The sequence below is a fragment of the Mandrillus leucophaeus genome, unplaced genomic scaffold (assembly GCF_000951045.1).
Source record: "Mandrillus leucophaeus isolate KB7577 unplaced genomic scaffold, Mleu.le_1.0 Scaffold322, whole genome shotgun sequence".
Taxonomy (NCBI): domain Eukaryota; kingdom Metazoa; phylum Chordata; class Mammalia; order Primates; family Cercopithecidae; genus Mandrillus; species Mandrillus leucophaeus.
This window is the reverse complement of record NW_012103388.1, coordinates 3150669-3165083: the sequence shown is the minus strand read 5'-3', so window position 1 is coordinate 3165083 and position 14415 is coordinate 3150669. Positions and strand designations below refer to the sequence as shown.

At 46.7% G+C, this 14415-nt stretch overlaps 1 protein-coding gene across 2 annotated transcripts in view; it reads left to right on the top strand.

Moving 5' to 3' along the window:
- Window positions 1-14415, top strand: part of LAMA3 (laminin, alpha 3) — a 271074-nt gene that overhangs the window by 153019 nt on the left and 103640 nt on the right. For both annotated transcript variants that reach the window (XM_011988082.1, XM_011988080.1), the window contains exons 27-32: window positions 518-662; window positions 3217-3343; window positions 3431-3570; window positions 5849-5964; window positions 7137-7348; window positions 8312-8516. In XM_011988082.1, coding sequence (XP_011843472.1) covers window positions 518-662; window positions 3217-3343; window positions 3431-3570; window positions 5849-5964; window positions 7137-7348; window positions 8312-8516 — 945 coding nt within the window. The remainder of the gene's footprint in view (window positions 1-517; window positions 663-3216; window positions 3344-3430; window positions 3571-5848; window positions 5965-7136; window positions 7349-8311; window positions 8517-14415) is intronic.

Below are 14415 nucleotides of genomic sequence, written 5' to 3'. Positions count from 1 at the left end.
TGCTTATTGGGGTTTTGGTAGGGTTGTTTTGCTGTAGATTCAAAAACAGCTTATGGGCATGGTTATGAAATCTGGTGTGCATGGTTAGGACTCTAGGAACCACCAACACAATGCAGTTCTGGTTGTGCGTAAAAGAGACAATGTGCATTTTTTCTTTCTTATATAGTGTTCTGTCAGTATTTATGTTTAGAGGTGAATCATGTTTTATTTCATTGATCTCTTTTTAATGGTTAATTTTAGTTCTGGAAAGGGAAGTTTTTGTAAGTTTCTATCTAACTTACTTTACTTCAAAATCAAGATTCTCTGTGTTTTAACTAGTTTAATGGAACAGGTGGCTGGAATACACTTGGCATGAGTATCATTATATAAAGATCCCTAGAGTTCTCTGCTTCCCCCAGCACTGGATCCTTTTGATGCCCATGTGGTCCTATGCTCCAAGTCTGTCTCTTCACTGATGGACAGTTCTGTAGCTTTGGGTTCTTTTAAAAATCAGATTTTTAAATATTCTATTTTTCAGTGCCACCTGTGTCTCCCTGGCCCATGAAACTCCTCCAACAGCATTAATTTTGGATGTTGTAAGTGGCAGGCCTTTCCCTCACCTGCCCCAGCAGTCTTCACCTTCTGTTGATGTTCTTCCTGGGGTCACCTTGAAGGCACCGCAGGTAGTGTGCTGTTTCTAAACCAGTGGTTCTCAAAGTATGACCTCAAGCAGCAGCATCCACATCACTTGGAAATTTGTCGGCAATGCAGATTCACAGACCCACTACAGACCTACTGAGTTGGAAGCTCTGGGGGTGGGCCCAGGAATCTGTGTTTTAACAAACCCTCCAGGTGATTCTGATGCTCCTGAAGTTTGAGAACCTCTACTGTCTTCTGTGAAGAGTCCAGAAATGCAGGCATCTGGTTAATCCTGCCTAGGACCACCCCTGCCTGATGCCCTTTCCCTCCTAAGCTTTGTCCACTAGACATTTGGCAATTATTCATGGCCCATATTGTGATATCTTGTATTTTTGTGGACTGCTGCTGTTTAATATAGTTGTTTATTAGTTTTCTTCCCAAGTTAGATCATAAGAATTTTAGAATAGTTATTGTAGCCAAGAACTCCCCCGCCTATTTTTTTTTTTTTTTTTTTGAGACAGATTCTTGCTCTATCACTCAAACTAGAGTACAGTGGCATGATCATAGCTTACTGCAGCCTCCAACTCCTGGGCTCAGGCAGTTCTCCCATCTCAGCTTCCCAAGTAGCTGGGACTAGAGGTGAGCACCACGTTGCCCAGCCAATTGTTTTTCTTTTTTATTTCTGTAGAGATGGGGTCTTGCTATGTTGCCCAGGCTAGTCTCGAACCAGTAAACTTTTTGTATCCCCCACTGCACCAGCACAGTACCTTGCAGGTAGGAAATTCTCAATAAACATTTGTTAATCAATCATCTAGAGCACAAAGCTGAAATATAATAAATTAATGCATTTTGTAAGCTAAAAAATCACAGGACTTTTAAAGTTCTGCATTATAAAAATATAATTTACATTATGATATTATAAGGTTTAGTATCCCTTATCTGAACTGCTTGTGATCAGAAATGTTTTGAATTTCAGGTTTTGGAATATTTGCATTATATTTATGGGTTGAGCATCCCTAATCTGAAAACCTGAAATCCAAAATGTTCCAGTGAGAATTTCCTTCAAACATTATACCAGTGCTCAAAAAATTTTAGATTTTGGAGCATTTTGGATTTTCAGATTAGGGATGTCCAACCTGTATTATGTCCTTAAAATCTCAAAGATTGCTTGCATCTGTTCACAGTGCATTGGATTTGAGAATTTACAGGATCTGAGCGATAGAATCAAATAAGATCCCATATAGGAAAGGCAGTCTAGAATAATAGTGGCGAATGAGTTGAAATCAAGATGACAGAGTTCTAGTCCTGCTTTTGTCATGAAATTAGTGCATGATTTTCCATGAACTATTTACCCTCCCTGAGTCACAGGTCTCATCTGAAAAATGAGGATGAGCTTTTTTTGTGAGTTAAAAGATTCGTTACTCACAAAGTGAGGCTTTCTGGGGAGAGCAGGGCTTGTACTTGAGCTTAAGCTAAAGGAGGGCGGGCTGTAGCTTTTAGCCCTCGAAAAGACTCCTTTACATGGTGGGAGTGGAGGGAGGGGCAGGGCTGTCCAGGGAGGACTCCCTCTCCCAGGGGCTGGAATTTGTGTGATTAGGACTCCCCACTCACGACAAAGGAGGGAGCTGGGAGCCCCTGAGCTGTCTTATGAGCTTGTCTGGGTGTGGGGCAAAAGGCACAAGGGTGTAACAGGGCTTGAAAGCTGTCAGTGGGCAAACATCAGAAATGGAGTCAGAGCTGGGCACAGTGGTTCACACCTGTGATCCAGCACTTTGGGAGGCCAAGGCAGCAGTATTGCTTGAGACTGTGAGCTCAAGATCTGCCTGGGCAACATAGGAAGACCCTGTCTCTACAAAAATTTAAAAAGTACCCAGGCATGATGGCACATACTTGTAGTCCTAGCTACTTGGGAGGGTGAAGCAGGAGGACCATTTGAACCCAGGAGTTTGAGGCTGCAGTGAGCTATGATTGTGCCACTGCCCTCCAGCCTGGGTGACAGAGCGAGATCCTCTGTCACTCTGAGACAGAGTGGACTGAGCCTTTACTCCTGGCTTTGGCCTGCTCCCGTGATTGTTTTTCATAAATCCCGATTCATCTGGTCTTGGTCTTAACAATAAAGAGCGTTGATCTCTTAAAAAAAGTGGAGTCAGACTCTTTATTGCATAGTTATTATGCATAGCACTGTTATGAACATTTAAGTATGGCCTTCTTGCAAACTTATTACACATTTCTTTTGGGTATGTACCCAGAAGGCCAATTGCTGGGTTATGTGTTCAACTCTGGTAAATATTGCCAAACAGGTTTTCAACCTGACTTACCAATTATACCCCCTCCAACGTGTATGATTGTACCACAGTTTGTTTATCCAACCTGCGAGCAAGAGACATTTGGTTTGTTTTCAGTTTTTGTGATAACAACCAAAAAAGCTGCTGTAAATGTATGTGTGAAGGCTTCTGGGTGAAGATGGGTTGTCGTTTCACTTTGGTAAATAGGTTGTTTTGTTTTTTAACCTCTGAATTACTCTATGATTCCAGTTACTCATAGCTCTCCAGCTTGAGGGTTTTTTGGGGTTTTTTTCCTCCTCTTTTTTCCTCTTAGAATCAAGTGACCCTGAGAGGACGTGCACCACACCTGGGCCGATACGTCTTTGTCATCCATTTTTACCAAGCAGCGCACCCGACGTTTCCCGCGCAGGTGTCAGTGGACGGCGGGTGGCCACGGGCAGGTGAGCCGCAGTGAGCAGGCCCCGCTGCCTGCCTTGGGCCGACCCCACAGTCCTGAGCGTGACAGGAAGTCTCTCTCTTTCTGCCAGGCTCCTTCCGTGCCTCTTTTTGCCCCCATGTGCTCGGCTGCCGGGATCAAGTGATTGCCGAAGGCCAGATTGAGTTTGACATCTCAGAGCCTGAAGTGGCTGCAACCGTGAAGGTTCCAGAAGGAAAGTCCTTGGTTTTGGTGCGTTCCTCTTGTCCCTCAACTTGCTCCTCATGTGCCTGCCTGGCTGGCCATTTTGGGTGTCTGTTTGGCTCATGGAAATAATTCTTCCAAGGAATTGAAGTCATATTTGTAGAAAAATGTTTAAATTTTACAGCTGTCTTTTGCTCCCCAATAGATAAATAAGTAAATAAATAAATAAAGCATGTGACAATTAAAGTCAAGGGAACTAGACAGAAGAGAGCAGGCATCGCCCTTCTCCACCAGCCCCTGCTTCCTCATCTGACCAGTCTCTGGAGCATTTTTCACTCCTTTCTGCCTTTGGCCCTGCAGCTGCTTTCTCTCTGTTTCCCCCGCTTTCTCTAGTGCTCCTTAGGTGATTTCTCCCTTCCCACTTGTCACTGTGTGTTGGCATTCCTTCTGATTTGACGCCGAGCCCCTCATTGTGTCATTTGTCCTTGGATACGTCTTCCGTGCCCATCGATTCTGTTCTCTCCACTGTGGGAAGGATACTTACATCTGTGAAGTCATCTCTGACCTTTCCTGAACTCCAGTATGTGACCACCATCTCCTGCGTATCTGCCTGGCCAGAGATCTTGCAAGTCCCTTACTTAGTCTGCACCCTGCACAGCCCCGGTGTGCCCACCCTGTTCATCACCTTGAGTGATGGCAACCAGTGCCTGGAGTCATGCTGAGCCCCCTTCTCTAGCAGCTCTGCTCCCACATCTGTTACCACACACCAGGGTCTTTCTCTGGCATGCCTCCTGGAGGCAACCATTCTCTTCTAGCCCCGTTGTCCTCACTGATCATCCTTCCGCTCACCTGGACAGGGCCAGCCTCCTGCCAGCACTCCCTTCCTGGTCCACCTCTTTCCAGTGCCTCCTCCGCGTTCCTGGCCATTACCTACCTGACTGGAGGGCTGGGAGCATACCGTGTGACCCAGCCGCTTCTCTGGACTTCCAACAACTGATGGGATATGGTCCACTTACTGCCCTAGGATCCATGTGCCTCACTCAGGCCCTCATGACCCCCTAATTCATCTTTCATCCTCCTCTCTGCCATTGCCCTACTCCACGCCTCCCCCTCCCACACCTCACTCTCTGGCCATGCAAATCCATTCTCAAGCCCCTAGATATGCCATTTCTTCTCATGCCACCAGGGTTTCTTACACTGGCCCTTTTTCTGACATTTTCTGTCTGTTTCTCTACCTGGATAAGTCCGGCGTACCCACTCACCCAGCTCAGAGTTAATCCATCTTTTTGTAAAGCCCTCCAGGAAGCATTGCCCGGACCCTCTGTGTGGCCCTCCAGGCCTCTGCGTGAGCCTCCTCCTCTCTGAGGAAGTCGTCTGCCTAGGAGACAGGGGCTGCGTCTGTTCATTTTGCATCCCCTGTGCCTGGAATACCACCTGGTGTGTGGTGCTCGGCAAACGTTTATTGAATTGAATATCATGAGAGTAGTAGGCTCCCTGTAAGCTGTGAGCTGGTGAGCAGTTGACAAAGATGTTTGAAAATTTCTACAGTATTTGCTATAAGCATATTGTGATTTATACTGGCACAGGGAACCAAACTACCGTTAGTCATAATAGAGTACCAGGTATGATGTCAGCTCCAAGGACAAGCCATGGTGTTAGCTTCTGCATTGTTCTTGCCACTTTGGTTTGTTTCCCTTTAAAAATACAAAACAGCCATCCCTGGAGATCCAGGGAAACACCAGGCGTGAGTCACATGGAGCCCTGGCCATGCAGCAGACCCCTGCTTACCCCCAAGGTCCCATCACCCAGCCAGCACGCAAGGCTTTTGTTTCTCTGAGTAGAAGGTCCAAGGGCTCTGCCTGGGAACTCATCGTTCCCCACATAGTAATGTAGACTGAGCCTTTACTCCTGGCTTTGGCCTGCTCCCGTGATTGTTTTTCATAAATCCCGATTCGTCTGGTTGTGGTCTTAACAACAAAGAGCGTTGACCTCAGTGAAGAGAAAGTACAGGTTGAATATCTCTTATCTGAAATGCTTGGGACCAGAAGTGTTTTGGATTTCAGATTTTTTTGCAGATTTTGGAATATTTGCATAATACTTACAGATCGAGCATCCCTAATTCAAAAATCCCCAATCCAAAATGCTCCAGTGAGCATTTCTTTTGAGCGTGATCTTTGAGCATTATGTCAGTGCTCAAAAAGTTTCAGATTTTGAAGCATTTCAGATTTTGGGTTTTTCGAGTAGGGGTGCTCAACCTGTATAATAAGTAGCCTTAGGTCTGTGTCATCATTCGAAATTCTAACACATGCTGGTGGATTTCTTTCAGGTCCGTATTCTAATGGTGCCTATAGAAAACTATGACTATCAAATACTTCACAAAAAATCCATGGACAAGTCACTCGAGTTTATCACCAATTGTGGAAAAAACAGCTTTTACATTGAGTGAGTATCACTTTGTGGGAAGGCTCTGGAATGCGGAGGCACTCCCACATTCCTGACCAGCTCGAGGCCCAGGGAGGGGCTGGCCCTCGGATGTGTCCTCTTCCCCCCACTGCCCAAGAGAGTGTCAGTGAGTCCCAGGGGAAGATGCTCTTTCTCCACACTGACCTTCCTGTGACAGACTTTGCCATGCACTGCCTGGGAAAGATAACTGTCCTCAGCTGTGAACTCAACAGGGGCCCACACCCCAAGCTGAGATTCAGGGGCTGGTTAGGAGTTTCTCTCCCTCTCCACTGCTTCCTGTGTGCCAGCACAGATTCCTAAGACGTACCACACACGGTACCCTCCACTGGGAAGGACATCAGCCCTGAGTCCCACTCTCCTCTACCATCTAACCAAGCAGGGCGTGTCCAGAGACATGGCCTCCCTGCCCTCTCTCCTTGTGTCCTTGAATGCCAAAAACTAGGATGGTCCTGAGTATCAATTCCTGCCGTTCTCTTCTGTGGACCCGCCCTTTCCCTGTTGTAGGGTTCCTGAGGAACCCAGGCGCTCCAGAGGCCCTGGGAGGCAGACACCTGCTGTGCAGTGACTATTCAGAGCAAAGGCTCTTAAGCAGCTGTGGATGTGAATGCTGCTCACCACTCCATAACCCTGCGGCCTCGGGAATGTCGCCTAACTTCTAGGAGCCTCAGTTGCCTTATCTGTGAATTGGGGCTTAGGCCTAATTGGTTGGGAGGTTGGGAGGTCATGTGGGATGTCACTAAGGCTTCCAGCACACAGCATTCAATAAATGTTAGTGATTCTCCTCCTCATTATCATTTTATGAGTTGTATTATTACACACATAGGTCTACTTTTTTGGTAACCACTTTATTGAGCTATAATTCACATACTATATAGTTCATCCTTTAGGTCTATTTCCACTCTTTTATTCCAGCTGTACAAGGTTCCCACTGACCTGTTCTGTGATGTCTCCTCCTGCGGCAGGTGGTAGGGGGAGGGTGTGGCTGTCACTGACTGAGTCTGAGGTGGGGTATTTCCCGCTCTTCCCTGACTCCAGAACCATGAACCACTCCCACAGATGCTGCTGGGTGGAGCAGATGGTAAAGGCGAGGTTGAGGCCACTCCCATACACACCTCCCTGGGCATCACCATGAGTTGTTTCTGTCTCCACAGCCCCCAGACGGCCTCCAGATTCTGTAAGAATTCTGCTAGGTCCCTGGTGGCCTTTTACCACAAAGGCGCCCTGCCTTGTGAGTGCCACCCTGCCGGGGCCACCAGCCCTCACTGCAGCCCTGAAGGTGGGCAGTGCCCATGCCGGCCCAACGTCATTGGGCGGCAGTGCACCCGCTGTGCAACAGGCCACTATGGATTCCCACACTGCAAGCGTAAGTGCACGTTTCCTGTCATGCAAGGTCTACTCTGGTCCCGTGTGGATGATGCTCACTGGGGCACGCTTCTTCAGTGGCACTGTGCTAGAGACTCACCTGGAGATCTGGAGAAATGCAGATTCTGATTCAGGAGACTGGGCTGGGGTCTGAGTCTCTACATTTCCAATAAACACCCAGGTGATGCCCATGCTGCTGGTCCCTGGACCGCACTCTGAGTAGCAATGTTCTAGAAGATAAGTATTTGTGACTCCCCTGCTGTGTGACCTATGTACTTGGCAAAGCAGATGAGTGTGACAAGTCTTAAACCTCAGAGTCTGGGAGAGCTTGATCCCCTTCCTCACGGAAGCCCCTTCCATTTTGTCGGCCCAACCCAAACTCAGTTGAGACAGGACAGCCAGGGTCATGTGGCAGCACTACTCACTGAATGAGAACCCGTGGGAACTTTTATCTAAGAACCATCCTGTGGCCCGAGGGGTAGGGTCAGCTCACTTCATGTGACTGCAGTGCAGAGTGCGGTGTGCAGAGTCCCCATGCAGAGGCCAAGGAACAAGGACCCTGCTGCCAGGTCGTGCCCTGACCCTGGGCTCTGGACGCACAGGGCACTGGGGTGATGTGGATGTGGAGCTGCTTCAGGGAGCCTGAGAGCAGCCTCCTACCAATTTCTAGAATCCTTCGATGGTCCAGAGGCCCCATATGAGTGGCACACAGTGGCAGCAAGGTGGGCTCCTTTGAGGGTCTATCTTGGAGCTGGCTAGCGCAGCTGCTCCTCATTCCGCATCCACACTGTCTGCTGCGAGTATTTGGGTTGGTTGGTCCTAACTCCAAGAAACGGGCCTTTCAGATCTAAACATTTCTCTCAGACCCTTTGGAGGCTTCTGGAAAACCCGGCAGTTGGTGTAGTGCTGCTGGAGCCCAGGCAGCCTCTGACCCTCACAAGGTATTTCTTTATCCCCTGACCAGCGTGCAGCTGTGGCCTGCGCCTTTGTGAAGAGATGACGGGGCAGTGCCGCTGCCCTCCCCGCACGGTCAGGCCCCAGTGCGAAGTGTGTGAGACACACTCATTCAGCTTCCACCCCATGGCTGGCTGCGAAGGCTGCAACTGTTCCAGGAGGGGCACCAGCGAGGCTGCCATGCTGGAGTGTGACCGGGACAGTGGGCAGTGCAGGTGAGCTGGGGGAGTAACCTGTCCGCTTCTGTCACAGGGAGGTTGTGCACCATCTGCCCACACACTGGTCATGGTCACTTTCCACTTCCCACCTGTCCAGGGGTGCCTGTGTTGACCCCAGTGTGGGCTTCCCAGCCAGAATGGGTTGCAGTGAGTGGAGTGATTGGCCTTAGGCTCAGAGCCGGGCAGAGCCTGCGTGGATGGATTGTCAGTCATTTCGAGCCAGCAGCAGCCTTGCCCATTGACTCCAGCATGCTGTCACTATGGGACTGTGTTCTGTGTGTGCCATGAGGCAAAAGTGGGAGAGGAATGATACATGCATAACGAAGGTATCTGTGTGCTTTGCTGGGATGCCTTGTGGTGAGCACCTGTCCATTTGTATTTAGGTATAAGCTTCATACCCTCCTTCTAGGGTTCGCTGGCAGTGTGGTTAAGGTCAGCGCATGATAAAAGTCTGAAATCCCACCTAGCTGAGGTGGGCTGGAAGGGGTGCTGGGGCCTCCATGGCAGGGCTTGGTGGGAGTTAGGAGGGAGTCAGGGTGAGCAGGAGACAGGCTGGAGAGCCTGGCCTGAGAGTGGGGCTGCCCTCAGAGGACCACAGAGCAGTCCAGTACTTAATTGTTAAGGGACAGGTGGAGACCTTGGCTCATGCAGATGCTGCATTGCTGAGAGGTTTGGTTCAGGGGCTGCATTGGAACGTGGAGGGTGGTGTCACATGGTTCCAGGTGCTGAGGCTGATCTCAGCAGGACTCGATGGGGGCTGCAGGGGCCAGAGATAGGGTATGGCTCCAAAAGGAGAGACTGGTAAGAATTAGATCAGTGGTGATATGCCAGGGAAACTGAGTCAGAGGCCAGGCCAGGATGGCAGTGTGCAGGGGAAAGCAGAAGGTTCACCATGCACCCCACTCCCTTCAGCACGCACCCCAGGCACATGGATGTTATGGAGTCTGTAATTTGGGTGTGAGAGCCAGGAGGGGCTGTGGCTGCTGGGGACAGGCCTCAGTGACTCCCACTTGAGGGTGGCTGTGGTAGTCTCCCGTGACTGCCATTAACAAATGCCACAAACAATGCTGAAATAACAGAAATTTATTCTGGCACATTTCTGGAGCCTAGAAACTCAAAATCAAGATGTCAGCAGGGTTGCTTTCTTCCGGAGGGTCTGCAGGAGAACCTGTCCCATACCTTTTCGCTTCTGGTGTGCAGGTATTCCTGGGAATCCCTGGGCTGGTGGCTGCATCACTGCAACCTCTGCCTCTGCCATTCCATGCTGTTCTCTCTGGGTGTCTCTGTCTTCCTGTGGCGTTCCCTTCTCTGTGTGTGTCTCAGTCTCTTCTCATTTTCTTATAAGGACACCAATCATACTGGCTTAGGGCCCACAGTACTCTGGTATAAACTCATCTTAACTTAATTACATCTGGAAAGACCCTGTTTCCAAATAAGGCCACATTCTCAGGTACAGGGGGGGTAGAACTTGGACAGATCTTTTGTGGGGATACAATTCAACTCTCTATAGCAGCGATGTTCGCTTTTCTAAGGAAGTCCTCTTAACCACCCCTTTAATTGTCATCTGGTGCCTACCAACTCCTTTATACTACTGGGACATTGTAAGGAAGCTGGGAGAAAAGCTTGAATCATGAAACATTCCAAGGCTTTAAAACCGCAGGTGTGAGTCCTGCCTGAGTCAGGTCAGTCACTCAAGAACCGGAGGGGATGCCTGTGTTTAATCACAGGAAGTAAAGGAACCAAGGAGGAGCTGGAGAAGCAGTTTTCCGGCAGGAAGAGAAGCGGTAGAGTTTTCAAAGGGAGTAGTCTGTCAACAATAAATCGCTGCAAATGGAACTTCACACACAATTTCTCAATGCTGCTGTCACAGAAAAAGAAAACCAAGAGTGCTTTAAAAAATGTTTTAATCTTGTTAAGGCACCAGAAGGTGATGGACGGATTTACTGTAGTATTTTATGTAAAAATTCTAAGGAGTTTTATTTTTAACAAACTCTCACTGCCAATGATAATTTAATAGACTGGAATATTCCCAACTCAGGATGGAGGCATGTCTATAGTAAGTTTTGCCCAAACCTGACAGCATCAACGGAAATGGAATCTTACCGGCTTGTATTACACTTAAACCAAGATGTAAAACTGTTTACTTTGACCTTAGGAAAGGGACTATAATAATCTAATGGGATAATGCATCTTCCCATGATCAAAGTGGATTTGTCATAAAAGGGCCTTGGCAGAAAATGTAAGAAAGTTTACATTACCGTAAATTGCACAAATTGCCCATGATAATTTCAGTGTAAATGCTGAAAAAGCTTTTGATTGCCTGAAAGGATTACTTCTTTATAAAATATTAGAGGAAAAACTAGAAGTTTTCTAGTTTTATGAAGAATATGTTCAGTATAGCTCATGTAAAATAAAAAATCAGAGATAACTAGAGTTTGCAAGAAAAAGGAAAACATCCTTTCACAGTCATATAACAGACTGTCCTGCAGTTGTACAAATCATCACAAACTGCAAAGCTGAAAAATTGCTCTTTTCAAATTGTATTTAATTACTTAGGGGTGTTCAATTTTATCATACTGTAAGAAAACCAAACTGTTACAAATATTCATCTACTTTAAAATGAATTAAAAAAATAATTTTAGCAATCCACAATGCTCACTCTTTACTGAAGTCAACCCCGTGTTGTAGTTTTAGAGGCAATGAGGATAAGTTGGAACCATAAAGCTGAGCCTTCGACTCACCTTTGTCAAGTCCTAGCTATGAGACTGGGCAAGTCATTTTGCCTTCCTGGCTTTCAGTTTCTTACTCTGTAAAATGAAGTTTGGTAAAAGCATCTCTAACTTCCTACATAAATTTAAAATTCTGATTCCATTCCTTTTTCAATCTCTGATTGTATTACAGACTATATTGTGTAATTATCAAAAGGTCTATTATTCTGGCCAACTCTATTATATCAAGATCAAAAAGATGCTTATATTGATCAAAACTTCATTTTTTATAGCACAAGACAGCACATATATCTATTTATAGTGATGAAAAAGTAAATTTGCATCTGCTCCTAATACTGGAAGACATGTGCCATCAGATTCTCTGAACACACAGAAAGGCTAGAATATCTTCGGAAGACTTTATCCATCTGTGTCAGACATGAGGAAGCTGGAGATCCCTGACAGTGAAAGCTGCCGTGCTGTTGACCACGTCCAAGCTATTTTCAGATTGATCAAAGGAGATGGCAGTCCACCTGGACATCCAGCGAAGCCATGTGTACCTCATGCCTTTTCAGAAGGACAGTAGCCACAGGAAAGATTTGGGGATGCCCTCTATCTCCACTCAGCTTTACTAAGCTTTTGTGTTAAGTGGAGAAATTAAAAACCAGAAAAGGTCATAGACTTGATGTTCTCAGAACAGAAGGGCTTCCAGCTAGGCGTTGATTCATGAGCCCTAACAACTTGGAGAGGCAATTTCTTTGATGCTCCTCATCAAATAATCAATGAGACTGGCCAGGCAATGTGCAGGCGCTGGGATGTGCTGTTGACACAGTGGTGACTGCTGTGACTGCCACACAGAAGGAGCTCAGGGTTCTCACCTGCACGCCCTCTGTCGTCCTTCATCTTCTGTAACACTGGCATCTTTTTCTCACCTCTCTGATGATCCTTCTCTGGCTATTTCACTGGCTTCATTTTTCTCCTGCCCCCAGACCAAGAGGATGTGTGGTGTGAGTTGTGTCCTGTCTCTGCCGCTCACTGTCTGGGTGACCTCAGGTATATTACTTCTGTCCTCCGGGCCTTAGGTCTCCATCTGTAAAATAAGGATCCTGGAGGCACCTACCTCATAAAGTCCTTTAGAGGGTTAAATGTCTCCTGTGAACACACTGAAAGCAGCGCCTGACACACTCTGAGCACCCAGTAAGTATTAGCTGTTGTGGTTATTTGCCAAGGTCATGGCTGTCTGCCTTCCTCCCTCTATGCTTTGTCCCTGAAACTACACCCATTCTCCTGGCTTCAGCCACCCCTACTCCTGGATGATTCCCAGATCCACAGCTCCAGTCCTGCTCCTTGAGGGCTATCCTATTCCACCTTTATTGCAAATCAGCTCAACCTGGGTTCTCTTATTGACTTTACGCTGGTAGCCTTGGACAAGTTCCCTGAGCTCTTTGGGCTCCTGTCTCCTCACATCTATTATGAAAAGTTAGATTGGATAATCGTTAACTCCTGAATGCTACAATGCTGATCCTATCTCTAAAACCCATGTCATTGCCTTCCCTTTCAAGCCATTTCTCCCTTTGGATTAAAAAAAATTCTACTTAATGATAACAGCTTCTTTCCAGTCCTTTAAGCCTGAAATCTGAGTATTATCTCAGAATCAACCCATTTTCCCTACAGCCAGTCAGGTGTCAACTTCTGGCAAGGGACGTATTATCCCCCTTCCTTTCCATGGCTGTCTACTGCCTGGTTGAGTTCTTTTACCACTTCATGTTCAGATGATATTGATGCTTTCCTAGTTGACCTTCCTTTTCCTGGGTTACTCATTCATTCTTTCTTTCTTTTTTGGCTCTTTAAGAGGAATATGCTAAATTGACAATTATACTGGGATTCAAACATCTGTCTTTCCCTTAATTTTGTTCACAAATACATGGTACTGTTAGTCTGTGAACTTGAGACAATGTTGATAAATGTGTACATGTTTATGATTTTATCTCCTTTTTGATTTATGACAGGCTACCCTTAAATGTGATTTTATCTTCTTGGCATGTATTTTTGTTTGTTTTTGTTATTTTAATGAGGATGAAACATCTCCCTCAGTTCCTTGTGAAGTTTTTTTCCTTTCCCTTAAATGTTATTTTGGATGTGTTTCGTTGCTCAAAGTGCATCTCATACCTATTCTATCTTGGGTACTGTGCTTCCTGTGGAAGGCACACATGTCTGTGGTCTGCTGGAGGCACCTGTTCTAACCAAGAGTGACAGTGCAGCATGGTGAGCACCTTATTGTGTGTGGGCTATTATGGGAACACCATTTCCATGACATCACATTCTTTGCTGAAGAACCTTCCTTAATTCCCCATTGTCTAACAGGATAAAGACCAACTTTCCTTGATTTGAATTCTATCTACCCTAACTTTTTTTTTTTTTGAGACGGAGTCTCGCTCTGTCACCCATTCTGGAGTGCAGTGGCGCAATCTCGGCTCACTGCAAGCTCCGCCTCCCGGGTTCATGCCATTCTCCTGCCTCAGCCTCCCGAGTAGCTGGGCCTACAGGTGCCCAGCACCATGCCCGGCTAATTTTTTGTATTTTAAGTAGAGATGGAGTTTCACCATGTTAACCAGATGGTCTCGATCTCCTGACCTCGTGATCCGCCCGCCTTGGCCTCCCAAAGTGCTGGGATTACAGGCGTGAGCCACCGCGCCGGGCCTCTACCCTAACTTTTAATGCCTTTTTGTTTTTTCTACTTTCTTCTCTGGCTTGGTTTTCTCACTTCCTCTAAACACTTTTTGTCTGTATTCTGTTCTCCAATTATGAAAGGGCTTCCTCTTGCTCTCCTACTACCCCCAAATTATGCCTGTCCTTCAAGGATTTTTGTGTTAAAAGTACAAACTCAAAGAATGCAAGGAGCCTTCTATGAGTCCACAGAGATCGCCTCATCATCTCATTGGACAAAGCAAGTTGACTGCTTAGCCAGCTTCTCTCTTAATTTCCACATTCTAGGTCCTGTGTCCTCAGTGAAAACACGTCCATGTCAAGACTGACTTATTCTACTTTGTACCCTCCCTCCCATGTCCCCTAACACAGGAATGTGTGTGTAGAAGGCACTCAGTAATTCTTGGGTGAATAAATAAATAAGGTAGATTTTGGGCTCTAGATTAAAACTGGACTTCAACATGAGCATAATGTGAAGGGCC